The 23,382-nt window shown below is 34.0% G+C and overlaps 1 protein-coding gene across 1 annotated transcript in view; it reads left to right on the top strand.

Moving 5' to 3' along the window:
• LOC126976085 (neuroendocrine convertase 1-like) overlaps positions 1–23,382 on the top strand; it is a 37,197-nt gene that overhangs the window by 12,839 nt on the left and 976 nt on the right. Inside the window, exons 5-10 of the mRNA XM_050824271.1 lie at positions 7,775–7,876; positions 8,734–8,851; positions 17,326–17,444; positions 18,643–18,722; positions 19,242–19,374; positions 22,375–22,529. Of these exons, the coding sequence (XP_050680228.1) occupies positions 7,775–7,876; positions 8,734–8,851; positions 17,326–17,444; positions 18,643–18,722; positions 19,242–19,374; positions 22,375–22,389 (567 nt within the window). The 3' untranslated portion in view covers positions 22,390–22,529. The remainder of the gene's footprint in view (positions 1–7,774; positions 7,877–8,733; positions 8,852–17,325; positions 17,445–18,642; positions 18,723–19,241; positions 19,375–22,374; positions 22,530–23,382) is intronic.

The raw sequence follows: 23,382 nt of genomic DNA, 5'->3' as shown, positions 1-23,382 counted from the left end.
GCGTCAACCAAAGATAGTCGAATAAAGAAAAATATGAAGATCAAAATAGTGTTAATGCCGAGTGTTATTCTACCATATATATAGTTCGATCGCTAAAATGTAGAGTATTTTGAAAAGCAATAAACATAATATTTTGGTTATAACATGTTGTATTTTTTTAAGTAACGCAAAACTTTTAGTGTGACCTACGTAGACATCTCACATTATCTTTTTGAAATTCCATCGAACGCTCTATGAAACGCTTACCCTCATTAATTAAAAAAAGTATTTTTCAATAAATGCATAGGGCAGACGCTTCGGTAAAAGTCTTGGAAACTGGTAGAACACGTTATTTGGGCCGGCCGTAATTTTAATTAGAAGTAGTGAGCTCTGAAAGAATTATGTTACCTTGGTAGGTACTTAAAATATACTGCGTTGGTACGTAGCTGAGTACGGTATGCGGTAACCGAAAAATTTAAAGAGAATGGAATGAATAAACGGAGAATCTTAACTGGATAAACTCGTTTTTGCCGCGGCCCGGGACTGAAATAGGGGGATTTACACTGTTTAAAAAATATACATTCTGAATATCCGTCGTTTATTCATTATAATAATAAAGTACATATAAATCTGGTCTGATCTAAATTGGTACATATTATGACTTGCTCGGATCGTGTTGTGTTAGTAGTTACGCTCGTCAGAATTTTATATTAAATAATTATTTTCGCGCGAATATTGATCAAATTGTAAAACGATTTTGTTCGCAAAGGTGTAACTCGTGTGTGTGAATATTATTAGCTCTTTCCGCCTTTTTGCAACAGTGATAATACAGAATTAATAAGTGAGATTGTAAGTTACAATTATATTTAAACGAGGGTAAAAATATTGTTTGCTACGACAGCGCCAACGTATCATCGGTCAACAAAACGACCATGACCCCTTAAAAGGGTGTCAGAAATAAAAGACCTTGGGGTAACGCTAGATTCGGCTCTCTTATTTGAAAATCATATAGACAATATGACAGCAAAAGCTAATAAAATGCTTGGTTTTATATTCAGACAGGGAAATGACTTCAAAAATATTCATACTTTTAATCTTTTATATAATGCTTATGTCAGACCATATTTAGAATATGCCTCGACTGCTTGGAACCCACGTTATACAGAATATACAGATGCTATAGAAAGTGCACAAAATAAATTTATTAAAAGATTAAATTATAAGTTTCAAAATTGTAATACTCCTCAATTTAATTACCTATCTTTACAACAGCGTAGAGAATACAGAGATCAAGTTTTCCTTTTCAAAATATTACATGACTTAATTGATTCCAATCGTATTTTAAGTAACATTAAACTTAACTGTCCAAAACATTATACACGTTCTATAGATAAAAGGCATAAAGGCATAAAAGGCATTTATTTTCTCAAAATTGATTCCTTTAGAATTCTTTTTGATGTCATTTCTTATACTACTAGATACTACTACCGCTTCGGAAACAAATGGCGCTCTGAGAGAGAAGAAGCGGCGCAAGAAATTCTCCCAGCATTCTTTTTTTGCGCTCTTTTCAATAAAAATATACATTATTGTACAGTCATTTCTATCGCTATAAAATAATCACAATCTAGTCCCAGGCTGTCCGATCAATTAGATATTCAGCAGTGGAGTAATAGGATTTACGACAGAGCCATTTTTTTATAAAACATTTAAATTTATTTATAGATAATGCCTGAACAGTGGCTGGGACTTTATTGTAGAAGTGTATACATTTACCCTTAAAGCTATTATATGTATATTATGAAGCCTACTAGAATTAGTTACAAGCAATCCCTTATTTCTAGTGTTATAATAATGAAAATCACTATTAAGAGCAAAAAGGTGACGATTTTTGTGAACATATATTAAATTTTCATAAATGTACTGACAATGAACAGTCATAATATTTATTTCTTTAAATTTTTCTTTGAGAGACTGTCTATAACCAAGCTGATATATAGCACGAACAGCTCTCTTTTGCAGTGCAAACACTATATCAATGTCAGCAGCATGACCCCATAGTAATATACCGTACGTCATGATGCTGTGAAAATAACTAAAGTACACTAATCTAGCAGTCGCAACATTCGTGTACTCTCTAATCTTTCTAACTGCATATGCCGAAGAGCTGAGTCTATCTGCTAGATGGGCAATATGTGGAGCCCACTGAAGCTTTTTATCTAACGTGATACCCAAGAAGACCGTAGTGTCCACAAGTTCCAATCTCTGGTCATTTATAAGTACGTTGGTTTGTACCTCCGCTGTGTTTGGTGTAATGAATCGTAAACACTTTGTTTTTTTACTGTTTAAGTGCAGATTATTCGTCTCAAACAAACGCACTATCTTTGAGAGTGCATTGCTTACATCGTCATCAATATCCGCACGTCGCTTCACTTTAAAAATAAGTGAACTATCATCAGCAAACAATACAATCTCATGGCTATCATCTACCACAAACGGTAGATCGTTAATATATATAAGAAACAAGAAAGGACCGAGAATAGAACCCTGTGGAACACCTATTTCCACAGGTTTACCAGAAGACCATTTGCCATTTACATCGACTATCTGAACTCTTTCGCTTAAATTGATTTTAACAGATTTAGGGCTCTATTTTTCACTCCATAATGTTTTAGTTTTAGGAGTAAAGTTACATGGTGGACGCAGTCAAATGCTTTTGACAAATCACAAAAAATGCCCAATGCATCCTGTGACTCTTCCCAGGCGTCAAAGATGTGATTAATGAGTCTAGTACCCGCATTAATTGTTGATAAGCCCCTAGTGAAACCAAACTGTTTTTATTTTATCTACAATGAAACGTGTTTTCGCTTCATGACAAACTACTTTAAAGAGCTTGGATTATTTTTTTACATATATTTTAAATTGTTCACTATTTTTGTAATGTTTCTCATAATAAAGGTCATATAAGCGTTTACGACTTTTGTGGATACCCATTGTTGCCCAATCATTAAAACTATGTTTGTTGTTTACTGTCACCGTTACTGGAGTAAAAATTCTGTCAAATTCCTCACAGAAGGAATTGAAGACTAAGTGAAAATTAGCAGTTTCACCACAGTGTAAAAATGGTATCGTATTTACCAAATTATTTCTAAACCGCTCAAGACGGCTACGCGTAACTGGTATAATCGTCACCTTTTTTGGTCTGACATTGTCCAATCTTGTATTTACTTTTATAAGTTGCCCACTATGGTCGGACTGAAGATTATTAATTATGAGTTTACTAGTAATAGTAACATCTGTAAAAATATTATCTAAACAGGTTGCTGTTGTAGAAGTGATTCTAGTAGGTTCCCAAAATACATTGAACAAATTAAAACTTTGAAATAAATTTTTAAGGCTAGTACAATTGGCCGAAGGTTCAAGCAAGTTTATATTAAAATCTCCACACACTATAATTGACTTGCTGGTTTTGCTAAATTTTGATAGTACCTCCTCCATTCTATGTTGGAATTGTTCATATGATGCAGTGGGGGGGGGGGGGGGGGGCGGTATACACTTACAATAATAAATTGCTCTAGTTCTATACAAGCTATCTCAATTAGTTGTTCTATAGAGAGATTAACAATATCTCTTCTATTTTTACATTTTAATCTATTATTAATAATAATTAGGGAACCTCCATGTATTGCCCTACTTCTACAAAATGAATTGACTACTTTATGTTCTCTAAAACTAAACTGGAGCTGATGACTCTTACGCCAATGTTCTGTAATACATAATATATCTATATTACAGCAGCTCAAAAACAGTTCAATTTCTAATTCCTTACTTGTATGATATTGCAAGAGTTGTCCTCCCTTGTCAAATAACTTAATTTAAATTAATTGAAGAAAAACCTTCATTGTTACATTGATACATTCTTTATCCCTGTTCGTAGAACTAATTATACTAGCAATTGTTTTATTATAAGAGCATGCAACACTTATAATAATAATTATAGTCACTTAGACATTTTTCATAGCAGCTATCCAACTTTTACTAAAAAAATTAAAGAATATGTTAACATTCTTAAAATATGTCCAACCGATAAATTTGATAAATTTTGTTTCATTTGTATTTTTGTGTACTTTTTTCGCCTTATGTTTAATTGTATATAAAATCGTTATATTTTGTATTATATTCACTCCTACTTTGTTTATATTTAAGTGGAAACTTTATTGGCTTGTGTAATATAAATTATGTGTTACAATGTGTATATAACTTAAGCTGTTTGTTTTCCAATAAATAAATAAATAAATAAATGAGCAAGTGCGGAGCGTGTGGGAAATTCCTCTCCTCGATAGGAGCCGCTAGTTGTACCATCTGCCCCAGTCTTTACCATAAGGGGTGCGTGGGTGTACCGGATACGGCCACTATTATAAAAGACTGGGTTTGCCCAGATTGCAAAAGGAGGACCAAGAAGGGTGACAACAGCATAACCCCTATAAGAGGAATACGCAGCAGTACTCCTAGCACTTCATCACAACCCACTACTACTGACATGAGCTCGGAGATTAGAGATATGCGACGCGAGCTTGCGGTCTATATGGCAGAGCTTCGCGAACATCGCAAAGAGATGTCTGAACTCCGGAGTACTCTGTTAGGTTTAAATGAGCGCCTCGACTCCGTGGAGCGTAGACTTGATGCAGTTGGGCAGGGTTCCGTGTCGTTGGAGAAGGTGGTAGAGCAGTTAAAGGGGGAGCTCAACGACAGAGACCAGGAGGCCTTATTGACCGACTTAGATATCGGTAACATCCCGGAGCCTGCAGGAGAGAACACAGTTCACACAATCACCGTCCTGGCCTCAAAGCTGGGAGTGACCCTGGCGCCTGCTGATATCGTGTTCGCTGAACGTGTTGGTCGCAACGTGATGGGTAGCGAGATCGCTGTGGACGAGCCAAAGCGGTCGCGGCGCATAGTGGTACGGCTAACTCGCCGCCAGCTACGCGACGAACTGCTGCGCGCGGCGCGAGTCCGCCGCACGCTCTCCAGCACCGATCTCGGGGTGTCTGGTGCACCTCAGCGGGTATACGTCAACGAGCGGTTGACGCGCCATAATCGTCAGCTCCTTCATAGAGTCCGGGAGGATTGTCGTCGTCTAAACTGGCGATACTCGTGGACCAAAAGAGGTCGTATTTTTGCGCGGCACAATGATGGTAAGCAGGTGCACCTTATTCGGACCACCGATGACATTGAGCGGGTTTTTAAGTACACCACTGTTTGACGGTCAGTTGGCCCGTTTTAATTTTATACAATGCTTAATGCTTCTAGATATAAGTTCCATTTTAATTTATTATTTTAGTGTAATTAAGGAGAATATTTGTTACTATTGGTTGCTAATCGAATCACATCTTTTTTATTTAATTCATATATCACATATTATTTTAAATATTATATTAAGATTATGGCAAAATTAATTGATATCCCAAGAAACCACAATTATAATATTTACAATAATCCCTTTTATACGATTTATCTAAATAGTATCATTTTATATTATCTATGCAACAATAATAATATTGTATACAACATTGATATACACAACTTTATAATTTAATTAGTAAACATCATACACATATGCTTTTATGACAATTTTCTTTCTCTTAGTTTGGGTCATTGTATTCTTATATTACTATATATGTCATTAACAAAAACCAAAAATGGCCTCTGTCTAAAGTTCCTAACCCAGCTGAGGTTAAGGATCTCAGACCTATAAGTATCTTGCCATGTCTCTCAAAGGTACTGGAGAAAGTGGTATGCGAGCAGGTTACAGGTTACCTGGAGAAAAATTATATGTTACCAGAGACACAATCAGGTTTTAGGAAATGCTGGAGTACAGTGACTGCCTTGCTTGATGTCACTGACAATATACTTAGATTGCAAGACAGTGGTCATTGTACTCTTCTCGTTCTTTTGGATTTTTCTAGGGCATTTGAAACAATAAATAAAGATATAATGCTATCAAAATTAAATTATTATGGATTTGATTTTGCTGCATTAAAATGGTTCAATAGCTACCTATGTGAGCGTCACCAATGTGTACAGCTGTCCAACAACAGTTCTTCCTCCTTGACATCTGACACTTTACATTATTTATTTTATACAAAGCAGACATCAAAAGCCATATCAGACATTGCAAATACCACTTTTATGCTGATGAAACCCAAATATATATATCTTGTAAGCCAAGTGAAATAGATAATGTGGTCCAGTTGCTTAATGGTGACCTTAATAGTATTATGTTGTGGGCCCAGAAAAACAATCTATGTCTTAATCCGGTGAAATCAAAATACATAATTTGTGGCACCAACAAACAGCTGAGCCGTTTAAAGTCTTCACATGACATTATCTGGATGGGTGAACCCATGGAACGTACGTATGTAGCACGTAATCTTGGTCTTCTTCTCGACAGCAAACTGAGATTCCATGATCACATCACTAGCCTCAGCGTCAGTAACTCTTTTTACAGGCTGAAAGTATTATACAGGATGAGACCTTATCTGTCAAAGGAGATGCGTATCTGTCTTGTTGAAAGTCTAGTTCTCTCAAAGCTGAATTATACAGATGTTGTCTTTGGCCCACGTTTAGTTTCTGTAACTAAAAAACTAATTCAGAGAGTCCAGAATGCATGTGCCTGTTTTTGTTTCAATATAAAACATAGAGACCATGTCACCCCTTTCTTGAATGAGCATTCAATGTTAAAAATGAAACATCGGCGAAAACTTCATTTAGCTTGTCTCCTTTTTGGTGTATTGAAGTTCGAGAAGCCAAAATACCTTTACAACAAACTATCTAGAACGGCTAGTCTTAGGTCGTGTGCGTCACGGCAGTTTTCTGTTCAGATGGTTATTGAGAAGCATCGATCGGCGTCATTTAGAGGGAGCTTCCGTTACTCGGCATCCAAATGTTGGAATAACATCCCACCGCCTATTAGAAATTTAAAAAGTCTACCCTTATTTAAAACGAAATTAAGACAATTTCTTTTACAGGAGCAAAAAGCACAAGAGAACTTGGCTCAAGATATGAGTGTAATATAGGTTAGATTCAGATTGCTCTTGTCTCTTTAGTACTATACTATCTTCCCTCTTAAATTAATAAGTGAATCGATTGGCAACCGAACTAATTATCTATTTTCGTCTATCTCTAATCATAGTTCATTTTAATAATATATTTATCTAGTGGGTACTTATTCTCTATATGGTGCTAGTATTTTTATTATCATTTTGGTTTTGATTGTATTACACTGCAAAATAATGTCGTGGGTATTTTTTAGTTCAAAATTGTAAGCCTAACTAATGCACAATATAAAATGAATAACATATTAGTTGACAATTGTTTGTTGATATAATGTGGCTCTAGAAGTCCTGTAATTATTTTGACAGTTGACAGTGTCACCTGTCACCTAGACAGTTGGTTGACGCTTGAGGACGCTTGAAGACCACAGAGCAAGCAACCATCGGTTCGATACTGGTTACACCGAGAAAGTCGCAAATCAAAACGTATAATTCACAACAAATTTAAAAATTATAAAAATCATAGCGTACATTCGTATTGGGACAGCTTCAAGGTCACAGAATGGCTCAATCGGAAGATCGGCACTGGACATACATGATGTGTGTCAGCATATGCCGAGCTTGTGCCTATTTGCAGCTGATGTTTGAGCTTCTTTTATTTCTATTATGTTTAAGTTTCATTTTAATGTGATGATGGCGCTAAAAAGCACCGAACAAACATTTCTGTAATTTTATTATTCTGGCAGGATGCAGAGATCAGCTGGGACAGCAACGACCGTGACAGCGACCCGTACCCGCGACCGGACCAGATGCGGTCCAACTCACATGGCACCCGATGTGCTGGAGAAGTAATGTGATGTCGTTGAGTGTTGACCGTTAACGTTAATATATGACATGTTATCACCACCAGTACCAGCCATTCACGTCTCATACAATTGTGCGGAATTAAAGGACAGTCTATACATCGCTCCTAAATTAATATTTATATATTCATAAATAAGTACGTAATGTTTGGATAATTTCAACAAATTTTCAGCCACTTTATCCTCCCCAAGACACTTATTAACAGTTCGCCTGCGATCCTTGGAAGTATCGGGTAGTCACCCACTCTGTATGTGCATGAACACATTGCCTACCCGGCTATCTGTTTACCACTGCCACCTGAGGTCTGCTCCGCAACATGCGACCTGATGATGAACGCATGACACGCTACCATCTGGATATCTGACGTTCCTCTACAGTGCAGTCTTCAAGGAACTTTCTGCCACGTACAACCATGCTTATCCACTCACTTAACACCAGGTGACCCGTACGCTAGTTTGTTCTCCTCTTCATATAATATGGGGCCACTTTCTAAACTTGACAGTTTCTGTATTTTGTCGCAGCGATCAACATCACTACACTTATTTACTATTTGTTATGTGTCGCTTAAATAGTACCTATTGCCAGAAAAATAAATACCTTTTTAATTAACCCAGATTCTTTCATCCTTATATTATTAATAATCAGCATTACAACACATCAATCACCCTTAAATCAATCTTGATTAAATAAAATGTCCGTCTATTTATTAATAATAATATCCTGCTGCTTGTTTTGCACACCGCCGCGCCACAAAGCGACCGCGACGATGTGATGTGATGTTAGGTCCAGAGACCAAGTAACCGTGTAGTGTATCTAATTATGTTTCGGTCTTCATGTGCAGGTAGCAATGACAGCGAACAATAACAAGTGCGGTGTAGGCGTGGCGTGGGGTGCCAAGGTGGGTGGAGTCAGGATGCTGGACGGTCGCATTACGGATCGTGTCGAAGGCGAAGCGATAGGTGAGGTCAGAGGTGCTCATCATGACACCTAATTGATTCCTTTCAATAAAAGTCCGAAAAACTGCCAAAGTATAACACAATCATTCCTCTAAGGTACCAGAGAAACATGTGCCACCGCTATCGCGAAAAATACTTTTTATAAGGTGACAACAACGTGTATACTCTGCAAGATAAATAAATAGGTAAATAATATAATTTTAATAAACTTAGTATCTAAAGTTGTGAAGTTCAATTATAGTAAAAATATATGTTATGTATATACAATATAGTCATCGGGCGACGTAGTTTAAGTAGTTAGATAAAAACAAGTATTTTGCATCAAATTGAACAAAATTATTTATTTCCGAATACCCTTAATAATATTAACGCTAAAGTTAATTCATCGACTTAAGGCGAGGTTATTATATTTAGTGCCCGTGTTATATTTATTTTTAACCGACTTCAATAAGGAGGAGGTTATCAATTCGATCGGTATTTTTTTTATGTATGTACACCGATTACTCTGAGATCTATGATCCGATTTACGTAATTCTATTTTTGTTTGATGCGAAATAGATGCCATTTGGTCCCATAAAAGTTACATTAGTTAGCATTGGTGCCAAGCCAAATGTAATAAAGGTACCTTGTACACTCGCCACGCGTGACTTTGATCGGGATAGCTTTTTCTAGAACAAAACAACCCAAGCGGACAGACACGCGTGGCCTGACAACCTAAATAATTACAGTAAGTAAGCTGTTTATAATATTAAGTTTTATTTTGTTTAGGGCTTGGCACTGACTTCAAAGCTATCAATATGTAGCTCATACAAATAAAAGTTTTTTATTAATATTAAAGGTAAAGGTTTGCATAAGAGGTGTATTAAATTAAATTTTTAGTTATTTGATACTTTTCGGTATTTGAAGACGGTTTTTTAAACGTAGTTTATTTTTTATTATTATTCTTAAAAATATGGATACCTATGAGGACCGTAGAACAATAGTGCTACCAACCGAGAGTATCTATGCGCAGTTAAAACTGTGCGCATTTATTTTATTATTGCTGCGTGAACATTGCAATAACTTATGTTATAAAACTTTCAAAGAACAATAAAACGCCGTGAAAATTTCCAAGCTACAAAGTTGCTTTGAAAAAAACTGGAGGTAACAATGAAACCCCCATCTGCAAGCAAAGTAGTGTTTTAAACGGAGATGTCAACAGTACGCACGCACCGGCCTCGGGCGAGGACTTCGTGCAGCGCTGAAGGCTGATCCCCGGGATTTTGCGTGAGATTATAATGTCATCTGAAATATAACCTTTAATGGATGAAACGGCTTTAAAAGCAGCTGTGCAATTTTCTTCCCGTAGAGATGAAGAGATAAAATTACAAGTGGAAAAGCGGGACTCCGAGGTCAAAAAATTATCATCCAGTACTTTTTCGCTCGAGAAAAAGATATTCTAAACGAAAATATAAGTGGCCAATAGAAAATGATTCTCATTTATGTTGTGTGTGTGTGCAGTTTAAGAGTGTATTGTGTATGTGTTGTTGGAGCACCTCTCACCTATAAATAAATAAATAAAATAAAAATAGCAAATATTATGATAATGTGCGTATATTTGACACACAATCAACTAACTATCAAGTATTCACACTTCACAATGTTATTCATAATATATTGTTAGACAAGTTTGAAATCGTCACCACCTTCTGTGTAGTACTCGTACAAATAATACTGGCTGTTTATCAAATTAACATTATATAATAGTATATTCTAAGTACTAGTAATTAATCTCTTGACTATTCTATTTCGCCCAAATATTTATTGGTTATTAGAAAGTGGTGTTGTAAATTTTTCGTCATTGCCATAGTTAGTGGAGGGAGTGGGAGGCTCCTTTGCACAGGATGCCGGCTAGATTATGGGTATCACAACGGCGCCTATTTCTGCCGTGAAGCAGTAATGTGTAAACTTTACTGTGTTTCGGGCTGATGGGCGCCGTAGCTAGTGAAATTACTGGGCAAATGAGACTTAACATCTCATGTCTCAAGGTGGCGAGCGCAGTTGTAGTGCCGCACAGAGTTTTTGGGGTTTTTCAAGAATCCAGAACTGCATTGTAATGGGCAGGGCGCATCAATCACCATCAACTGAACGTCCCGCTCGTGTCATTTCTTATTATCATAAAAATAAAAAACAAAAAAAAAAGTGAGTGCCAATGCATATTTTTATTAGAAAAAAATTTAAAAACTAGCAACTACGTTTTACTACTAGAATAACTCCTACAACTAAAAGGTGCATAGACCTAATTTTTACAAATTTCTATCTAGAAGGCTCAAAATTGAAGTATATGATTTTGGATTATCAGATCACAAGGGCATCATTTTCACATTACCTTTTACTTTCCACAATAAACAGTATTTCATTAAATTAAAACGTTAATTTAATGACTTTAATATAAATAAATTTATAAACGAACTCGCGAATATCAACTGGGATGATCAACTTAAGCTTAACAATAACGTTAACGAAAACTATAAGATATTCCTAAATATAATTGTTACTGCCCTGAATAAATACATACCTAAATTACAAACAAAATTTACTCTAAACCAAAATAAACCTTATTTAACACTAGGAATTAAAAAATCATGTCAAAATAAAAGATTATTAAAACTCCTTGTATCACAAACCAAAAATAAAGTATTAACAAATTTTTATAAGAGATATTGCATAGTTTTAAAAAGTTGTATAAATAAATCTAAGAAAATTATAAATATCCGTAAATTCAGCTCAGCTGATAATAAAACACGATCCATGTGGAAAATAATAAAAAATGAAACAAATAAAAGTACTATAAGAATAAAGCAAAACATAAGTCTTAAATCTTCAGAGAATAATATTATAGTAGATCCGAAAATTATTGCTAATACATTTAATAGTTTCTATTTATCCATCTCATCAAGCCCTAAAGTAAAAAACGACAATATAGCTATAAATTCTAATAAATTAATTAATTCGTTATTTCTAAATTCGTTTAAACCCAAAGACATCTTTAACATAATAAAAAATCTTAAGAATAAAAATTCTTTCGGAATAGATGAAATCCCCCCTTTTTTAATAAAAAAATGTGCTGATATTTTAACCTACCCGTACACTAAACTTATTAATCAATCATTCTGCGAAGGATTATTTCCGCACGATCTAAAGATATCCATAATAAAACCGGTATATAAGAAAGGAAACACATCTGATGTAAATAATTACCGACCTATTGCCCTTCTACCTACATCAGCGAAGATATTTGAAACTGCAACGGCTATACGCCTAAGTAGTTTTCTGGAAAAATATTATATCCTAAATGAAAGCCAACATGGTTTCAGGAAAAACCATTCCACAACTTTAGCGATATACAAATACATACAAAAAATATTTGATTCACTTAATTATAAAAAATATTCAGTTGGCCTACTGCTTGACATGAGCAAATCATACGATAGAGTCTCTTATGATATCTTACTAGAAAAATTATTTCTCTCAGGAATTCGAGGAATTGCCCATAAATGGTTCAAATCTTACCATAATAATCGTTTTCAATATGTGGAAATAGAAAATACTAACTTCGAGACTGGAAAGATAGACCACATAAGATCTAATAAAGCTCACTTATCAGGATCGATTCCACAGGCAGTGTGTTGGGTTGTATATTGTTTCTCATATACATAAATGATCTTCCTAACTTAATAGATGATGATTGTACTCTTTTTGCTGATGACATTTCTATTTTGATCCTATGCTCTAATTTAAAACAACTAGAAGAAAAATTAAATATTACAATGGACAAAATCTTTTATTGGCTAAATAATAATAATCTTGAACTTAATATTAATAAAACTAAAATTATACCTTTTAAACCTTATCAAAAATCCCCCTTAAATATATCTTATTCTTACAAAAATTCACAACTTGAAACAGTTGACACAGCTACACTACTGGGAATTGATTTAGACTCACACTTGACATGGAAGCCATATCTACAGAAATTAAAAAGCAAAATGTCATCTTTTACTTATGCTCAGACCAAACTAAAACGCGTAACAGATTTCAAATCTGCCCTTGCTGCTTATTATGCATATGCACATTCTAGATTATCATATGGAATATTAATATGGGGAAACTGTAGTGAAATAAAAGATATATTTATTCAACAGAAAAAATGTATCAGAATTTTAGAAAATATTCAGCAGATGGATTCATGTAGACCATATTTTATTAAACACAAAATTTTAACCCTTACTTCAATTTACATCCTAGAAGCATGTAAATTTGTTAAAAAACATTCGGACTTATACTCAACAGTACCAAATAACAAGCGAAATAATAGAAATTTAAACAAATTAAAAATTCCCCAAACAAGTATGTCATTAGTGTCTTCGAGCCCTCACCACATGGCAATAAAAATTTATAATCACATCCCAAACAAAATTAAAAATAAAGAGAAGCGAGAAGGCTTCAATTTAAAAGACATCTTAAATCATCTTAAAGGTTTCAACCTACATGATCATTTCGACATTGAAATCAAATGAAGTGGGCAACTCCTGTTAATTGGCTTTATTCCAATTAGATGTTTAGGTGTACACGAGCCTCCACGGAATGGTGGAGCCGGCTTCCTGTTACCAAGAATATGTACCCTACAAAAAGTCAATAGCACTTTGTCCAACCTGGGTAATGGGTATCGAACCGGAGACCTCACAACAACAAGAGGTCGGTGTGCTAGTTACTGATACCGCTACGCCACCTGATGCAGTTTCTTTTACCATAATTACTTACTATATTATAATTTATATCTCAAACTATATCCACTAAATCACATGGTGATTGGTGATATTATTATTTACAATATTTTTATTGATGAATTTGAAGATAAACGCTTAACTTATTCATAACAGAACCTGTGCCTGTACTGTGATAATATTTAAATATTTATGGATTTCAATTTTACCAACATTACTACCAACCAATACAGTGACTTAATGGCTGCTAGACACTAGTTAAGTAGTTATTACTTAGTTACTTACTAGTTAAGTACTAGGTGTCTGGTGTACCCGTCATAGCATATAGTATAATATATTGGTGTGGCTATAGCCACTAGCCAGCGCCGTCGTCGCGACTCTTCACTCTTTGTTCACACAGTTCTCGTATATTAAGCTCTATATATTTTCTGCAGTCCTAGTAAAATGTTCCCTCGCTACGCGCATTATCCGAACCACGCACGCTCACTCCGTGCACAGACTAAATATAAAATTATTATTATATTTACTCCGTGAAGGACTGTGTGACTATGAGCTCCTTTATTCATATTCATATTTATTTATTTGCTATTAAATAGAATGGTTTCAATTTGCTCCTACAATTGCTTTAAGTAGCTCCTATTTAGCCATTACCAATAGCATACATACTTGGTCTTAGGCAAAAATTTTATTACAATATAAATTAATTTATTTTATATATACACAAAATTATAATTTGATATAATATGAAAAATTTATTAAAGTCAAGATAAGAATAATCCACATAATGAAAATTATGTATGTGCAGCAGTCTATGGATGAGTGCGGTATACGAGGGCCTATTAAAATCTGGTTCCAAAACTATTTCAAAAACAGGCTACTTAAAGTAAATGTCCTTGGAGCAGAGAGTGATCCAGGTACAGTATTAAATGGTGTTCCAACTGGCTCCATATTTGGTCCGATAGGATATATTATTCATGTGAACAGTATGAGCAAAGTTATAAAAAATTGTAAAGCATATATGTATGCTGATGACACATGTTTATTGTGTAGTAGTAGAGACCCAAATATAATTCAAACCATAATGCAACAAGATTTTGATAATATTAATAAATGGGCACATGACAATGGAATTATTATTAATATGGAAAAGACAAAATGTATATATTCTCACCATATAGTCAATATAAAGATATTAAAATTAAAATAATAGGACATAGTTACTCTTGCTTGCATAGTTCCTCACAAATATGTCAATGTAGTCAGTTGGAACAGGTAACGTCGTATAAATACCTGGGGCTCACCATTGATAAAAATTTCTCATGGAATGCACATGTTAACTCAGTATGTTCGAAACTCCGCACAGTATTTGGTAAAATTTATCACTTAAAGTCATCGGTGAGTAAAAATATTTTGTTCACCCTGTATCACTCTTTGGTCGAGGCAACAATTAGTTACGGATTGAGTAGCTATGGACTAACTTTTACTACGAATAAAAATAAAATCAATACTTTGCAAATGAGAACATTAAAGCTCTTAATGAACAGAAATATATAAAACAAACTTAACGGGAACTATGAACGCTCGTTTAAAATATGTAATATTATTCCAATTGATAAAAAGGTAAAATTATTAACGATAATCGAACAATATCGAGATATAAATAAATTCGTAGTGCAGAGAGGGCATACCTACTCAACTCGGCTATCTAACAAAAACAAGCTAGTGGTACCTAAAATATGTAATTATTACGGTATGCGAAGCATGCAATGGGTAATACCTACATTAATAAATGAATTAACTACCCATATAGCGTCACAATTGTCGATTTGTAAAACTAAAAATCAGGTGAAAAACTTATTGCGAAAGTTCTACTTAGCACAATGTCCATAATAAATAGACTTAAAATTACTGGTAGGGACTATTAAATTGTCACACACAAAAACATAATATTGATTTGATAATTTGTGAAACACGAGAATTACTGCCGACAAACTGCTGTGCAGTTTGGCAGAATAATATGTATATATCGCTTTGTAATGTTATATCAGAAATAAATGATTTAAAAAAAAAATGTCAAAATCCTTTACTCTTTGTGGTTCAAAAACTCTTCTATAGAATAAAATGTGTTATGAATAAGCCAACTGTGTAAGGATACTTTAAATCTTGAAAAAGGTAACAACAATGCATTAGGGATCTTATTGAAAAGAAAAAGAAATTAATGCCCATCCAGAAGCAATATTTCTGTAACAAAGTGCTATGCGGAACGACTCCAGTCACTAACCTATCAGCTTTCCTATGTATTCTAGTACTGTGGGTCATATGTTTTTGCTGTAAGTATGCACTTTACCTGTTTGTTTTTATTTATTTAGTGGTACGGGATGTAAGTTCCCTTAGTTGTTGTATTCATATAATATTGTAACTTGCCAGATTCATTATTCCTTCACACACTGTGAACATATAAATAATATGTACATATTTTTATTATTTATTCCTACCTTGTTTCTGTTAATGATTTTTAAGAGAGCTGGAAGCTTGGTAATAAAAATAGATAATTAATATAAAAAACAAATGATTCGTTAGTGGGTTTTTTATTTAACTATTATATTGTTAGTTTATTTATTTGAGCTATGAAATTTTACTAAAGAAAAAATATCAGATTAATTTTTTGCCAGTGCCAGGCGCCAGCATACTTTCTCAGTTCCGACTGAAGGTCTAGCCGTGTTATGAAAAAAATTTAATAAAAACTTACTTTCTCTGTGACAAGAAAGGACGGACGGACGGGCACGGTTGATCGGCCGATGTATCCTATCTGTTGTTTGTGGCTATTCACTTACGTAACCGTTGCTAACAGGACTTCATAAGTATTGAAAAGGTTTTACACACATAATTTTTTGAAGCATTTTAATGATTAGTATAAAGTACCTAACTTGGCTGATCGTTTTCGTTCAGCGAACGGTATTTATGAAATAAAAAGGCTTGAAGAGGCCATTGGTTTGTCTGCCTGTTGCTATTGGGTCACGGGTTCGACCGAACGTTGTAGAATTCTGAGTGACCGAGAGTGATAAAAGTGACAAAGGTACAGAAATTTTGTCTGGCATTCCAAACTACATTGAGTGCCCGGTGCGACCATATACGGCGATTTCATTTTTTACCATGGCCACGGTATGGGAGCAAATACTACTGAGACGGCGGACAAACAAGAAACAAGTTAGTTTTCTTTATTTAGAGCATTGGTAACAAGGCCAGTAGTCCGTAGTCCGTACCATTGAACTTTAATAATATGAACCTATTATCAAATAAATGCTTTAGCACTGCGCGCCGTTCGATGGACGATATTAATGTCGTTGCTTTATTATTGTTTTAGTACAATGTAATTTGTTATTCCAAAACAATGGATTATTTATTTTTGTTAATTTGTTAAAAATGCTTGCTATATTTATATATATTTTTTGTAATATAACTTTAAGGCGGAAATTATGAATAATAATAATTATTATGATGACATGAGCATACTGGCACCTGCCAGTATCACAGTTGTGATACTGCGGCGTGTGAACACAGAAGAGTATAAAACTCTAGAGTCTAGATAGTCGCATACGGCATAACCCATTTGATAACTGATACAAAAGATAATATTTAACTAGTTTCAAGAAATAATATGGAGACAACTTGGGTAAGCATCAATTTTTCTAATTTGGAAATTAATTGCAGGTTTTGCGTCTGATAAAGTAGATATCTACAGTGCTTCATGGGGCCCTAATGACGACGGTAGAACTGTCGAAGGACCAGGAAGGCTAGCCTATGAAGCGCTGAAGAGAGGAGTAGAGAAGGCAAGTGAATTAACAATGATGCCTAATTAACGAAACATCTCTGTCGCTCCGGTAGCAAGCAGGACTGACTCGTATTTTTTTTTAGTTTAAAATACACTGAAATATTTCTATGTTTAATAATTATAATATCTCCGCATAAGTAGTAATCTCCGGTAGTTGTTTGCCGCATGAGAGTAGACAACTCATTATCAATGTTAAACGTAAATCCTTCACAAAAACAAATAACATAAAAAATAAGTTTGAGTTACTCATTGCAGAATGTAGGCGTCTCTTGTAGCCTTTTCTTAACACAAAACAACAATTATTAATAGACATGATATGATGACACAATATACAGACAAATTGCATTTATGTTCTATTTCTTTCTATTTTCTACCCCACAAGAGCGACTAACGCGACGTTGTCACCTTTGTAAAAATAAAATGAAAATGTAAATAACAAACAGCTCTTCTTTATACAAATACCTCCTATAACTACCAAATATTACAAATGCTTAAACGATAAATACTTTGGATTTTATAGTAACTTCCAACTAACACTGTTCCCAAAAAGGTACTATTTAAAGTACTTATAGTTAATGTAAATTTGAATTCCTCCAAATTTAGCGCCTAGCGCCCATTAGATATTTTTTCAATAACTACTTATTATTATTATTTTATAAGATAAAGAGACGAGACCAATAAGACGTTTACCTGATAGTTAGTGATACGCCCTGCCTATAAAAATACATTGAGTGCCGCTCACAATTATTAAAATTCGCAATATTCTGAACGGCATTGTAATTACGCTCGTCTCCTTGATACAAAAGATGTTAAGTCTCATTAGCCCAGTAATTTACTTGCTACTATTTACTATGAGGCACCGAAACAAACAATTCAAACCGAAACACTGCCATTACTACTTGATGACATTATTGCATCCTGTGCAAATATACGTCCCACTCGTGAATAGTTCGACAAAAAATAATAATATCGTGAAAATTCATGTCATTCAATTCAATCATTTTAATTGGGATCAGACACCATGTTCCCGAACTGATACCACTTGGAGACCCAATTGCTAAGTTTAGCGTGTAACTGTGTACTACAAAGGTCGGCACGACTCTTCAATGACGACAACCATCTCTTAGGGCTATCCCTAAGACGTGTTCAAGTCGGGCTTCACTGTTCGTGTTTCCATTTGCTTGTATGTTCATCAGGGTCGGAATGGCAAAGGCTGTATTTATGTGTGGGCGAACGGGAACGGTGGCCACCATAGCGACAACTGTAACCTTGAAGGGTAAGTACCACATAATAAATAATTCTTTTAAGTAGATTAATAATTTGGTAGATTTAGAATTACCACCAGCAAACCAGTCCATTTATATTGCTAACTAGCTTTATATATTATTATTATACGGTTTTTTATATTAAGAAGTTTGTGTTCTAGAAATAAAATAGAATTATTACGATCATTGGAGATGATGAAGTAACTAATTATAGGAAGAAAATTTTAAGAGGTGTTTCTTAGTGGGTAAATTTCCCACCTAGCAATATCGTCTTTAATGTTTCGATACATTGGATACTTCTTGAAGATTTTCCTCCTCTTAAAATTAAAATGAAAATGTTAAAAAATTAAAGAAGTTGCGGTTGAGAAGATAGATATTTTATAGTAATATATTATGCTACTACTCTGGACTTCTACTGTGAAGTAACATGTCCTGTGGATCGAAAGTGCTTGAATGGCATTGAACAAAGTAAGGTTTGCCCGTGTTTCTGGAGATACCAATAGATGTATTTTTATCCTTTTATTTTTCAGATATTCATCGAGTATCTACACGATATCGATCGGCAGCGCCTCCCAACACGGGCTGTTCCCCTGGTACGGGGAAATATGTTCCTCAACTCTCGCCACCACCTACTCCTCTGGTGCTTATAAGGACCAGAAAATTGTATGTTACATTTTTAATTAAATTTGTATCAGAAATTTGTCATAAGAAATGCTTGCGGCCATGAATATAATATAAATGCGATCTACACTTACATATAATAAATCATGGTCTACTATGATCTACTGATGAACTGACCCTAAAAGATGCGACGCATCTGCGCGTGGTAACGTCAAGGTACACGAATCACGACCAACCCAAACATTATCTACGGCGTAGATTACATTACATACTTATATTTTTGTATTGAACACCTGAACCCGTCCGTCTACAGACTGCTGAGTTAGAGAAAAATTTGTAGAAATAACTACAGGAAGACGAGGAGCGCACCTGGGAGCCTGTTTATTAATTAACAGGCTTATGTTAAACTGCATAACACCCGGAGTAAAAATACACAAAAAAAATATATATTTTCACCTAAAACACTTAAATGTTCATTGTTCACTTATCAAAATCAAATTCATTTATGTAACTATTATGCAAGAGTGAACCATTTAAGAGTTATCATGTCAAAATATGTACTTTCATCAAAATAGCAACCACAAAAATTAATTTAAAAAAATTTAATCTCATTTTTTCTTCTGATTTATAAAAACGATTAAAAAGTGGTTATTTACCAATATTAAAATAACAACAAGATGTTGGGCCAAATTTTGAAAATGCTAGATGAAAGACGATATATTATTGCAATATTTTTTTCAACTAAAATGCCTTAAAAACAAAAAAAGTTACGTAACTTGTCTTGGAGATTACTTTAAAAAGATGACCGTTTTCTTAGCTCTCCAACAATACATAACACCTAGCGACTTATTTCAAAGAAACTGAACAAAAGAGAACACAAGTGAAGCAGCCGGTATTCAAACTGAATCGCTGTTTGAATTTTGAATATCTTGTAAATAGCTACTATGGGTACTAAAATAAAAAGCAGGAAGAAAACTGGCAGATTCAGAAAATGAAACACTATTTTCAAAGAGTTCTTTTACCAAAAACTTGTCACGCGTGCATTGTTTTGTATTACAAATTGGGGCCGTGTTTTTGAAGTTAATACCTTCACAGTTGTATGTTAATTTTTAATTTTGATTGAAATATGGAAGAGCTGAATCAAAATGAACACTAGTCAAACGTATAATCACTATAAACGAACAAATATATTCTAATACAGAACACCAAAATAATACATATTATCTTTATCTCACAAGTTATTCTGTCTTTGATAATTTCACGCTTTGCTACTCAATAGAATGAGAGTTAATTTTGGTTTAAAGAACATAAAGCGATTAGGATCTGTTCTGATAAAAAATATCACGAAGGCTGATGCGGGAAGAAAGTCAAGTGGAGCTACTAACCTACTTGCCAGTTGTCACACTTGTAATTTTTAATAACACCAATACTTAATATAAAAAAATCATCATTATTAGCAAATTACGACCGAATAGTCGAATCCCGGTAGGTGCAATCATTTATATGATGAATATGGATGTTTGTTTCCGAGTCATGGATGTTTATATGTATTTATGTAAGTTTACCCATAGTACAGGCCATGCCTAGTTTGGGGCAAGATAATTTGTGTAAAAGTGTGTCAATATTATTATTATTATAATATAATTACATAGTTTTATAAAGTTTTATTCAAGCAAAGAATTTTTTTAGCTTGTAGCTTGTACTTAGTCGTAAGATTGTAGATTATTACATAGGAAGTATGAAAATTATCTATTTAGTGTAAGTATTGAAATTAGTTTTGTACTTTAACGGACATAACAGACAGCAAACAACAACAAGTTAACTTGACTCTAATTTACGCACATTTGGGATAGCAATATTACATTAACGTTTTAATACTTAGCTTGAGTACCGTTAGCGCCTAATATACCTAAAATACTGTGGCTACACAATATCTTATTTATAATGAGAGAGAAAAGGAGAGGGGTATGTATAAGCCGATCCTTGTCGCTCCCGTTGTATTTCACTATATTAGAATGAGATAAAACTACTGGAATTGAAATGTTTCACCTTTTCGTACTATATCGCTATCTCCATAAATGATACCACTGAAGCAGCTCTTACACAAGCTAGAATAAGATGACTATATTGTCTTGTTACACAGGCGACAACAGATCTTAATAATTCATGCACTCTTGGCCACACTGGTACATCGGCCGCTGCTCCACTGGCAGCTGGTATTATAGCATTAGTACTACAAGCTAAGTAATATGATATGGTGTATATACAAAAAAACTATTCGAAACGATATATAAATATACTTGTTTCTGTTATTGCTTACTGTATTTATGTGGTATAAGCAGTAGAAACTAAAAAAAAACAAAATTTTACCTTGATATTTATCTTGCTTTGAAAAAATGTATTAATGTACTTATATTTATTATATACTTTAATATTTACCTACTTTTCTACTTTACAGCCCTAATCTAACATGGCGAGATGTATAACATCTAATTGTTTGGACTTCTGAATATACGCAATTATCGGCAAATCCAGGATGGCAAATGAATGGGTGAATTAATATTGTAATAATGTATAATATATTCTACTATATGTATACAAGTATTTTGTATTTTATTACAAATTATCACTTTTAGGGCGGGGCTCCTTTTTGATCTTCGTTTTGGATTTGGTTTATTAAACGCTGAAGCTCTTGTTGTTGCAGCTTTAAACTGGACGACAGTCCCAAGGAAACACATTTGCGCCGCATCTCCACAGTAAATATGCGATCCTAGTACTTGGGACGTTAGTTACGTCATGGTGATCGTCCATCACAATCAAAATAATATTTTTGTAATTAGCGCTCTTTGATGGCGGACAGTCATGACCACCATGACACCTCTTTCTCATCTCATTGTAACAAAATTATACATATCTACATAGTATTGGGAACAATTAAAAAATTTGTGAACATATATAATTTTTTTCATTTAAACTTTCAACTTCAGTGACGATAAAATATATACCCATGTTTTATGAATATTTAATTAATTTATTTTTCAGTTTGAGCAAGAGTGAAAGTATTTCATCATTAAGAGATGCGGATGTGACAGTGGAAGTGGGTTGTGACGTAAATTATCTGGAACATGTCGAACTTGTAGTATCACTGAATTACACACGCAGGGGGGCACTTGAGATTTACTTGGTTTCTCCACAAGGTACTGACGGACTAACAATTTTGAATAACTCTTTTAGATATTATAAACCCAAAACAAATATTGATTAGTTAAGTTGCTAAGATCAATTATTGAATTCTATGAAGTTAACTCGCAGTTGAGTGTCCATACAAAATTGAGCTTCAGTCGGCTTATTTTGACTTTTGAATTTTTGAAGTTTTTTTCTTGTTGTTGATAACGGCGACATCTGAAAACGATGACGATCTCACCTTTTGAGTAAAGTTGGCATTTCATTCTATACCTACAATAAAAAATAATTTTTATAAATGAATTATTTTAACAATTGAGATTTTATTTATTTTACTTCAATATAACATTGATATTCATTAGAAAATAAACACTTACACTTTTCATAAGTCAAATCATTGTCAGGTTCTTGATTTTCTATTTTACTCTTATTTATTAATGAAAGAGTAAAATGATTCCGCCATTTCATTTAACTGATTATTATTGTCATTTTATCTATACTAATATTATAAAAGCTGTAGTGTTTGTTTGTTTGTTTGTTTGTTTGTTTGTTTGTTTGAACGCGCTAATCTCTGGTACTACTGGTCCGATTTGAATGATTCTTTCAATGTTGGGTAGTCCATTTATCGAGGAAGGCTATAGGCTATGTTTTTTTTTCAAAATTAGGGATCCGTAATAAAATTGCTATTTTGTAACACAAGGTGTAAAATCGAAAACCTATTTTTGCGTGCGCTGCAAAAACTATTGACAATAGAACAAAATGATGTACTGGCTATAATATAGGCAATATTTTATTACTTATAAAACTATCGCGTGAATTATACTTTAAATGGCAAAACAACGTTTGCCGGGTCCGCTATATTATATA

The sequence above is a fragment of the Leptidea sinapis genome, chromosome 39 (genome assembly GCF_905404315.1).
Source record: "Leptidea sinapis chromosome 39, ilLepSina1.1, whole genome shotgun sequence".
Classification (NCBI taxonomy): Eukaryota; Metazoa; Arthropoda; class Insecta; order Lepidoptera; family Pieridae; genus Leptidea; species Leptidea sinapis.
The sequence above is the reverse complement of the archived record's forward strand: the minus strand, read 5'-3'. Positions and strand labels throughout refer to the sequence as shown.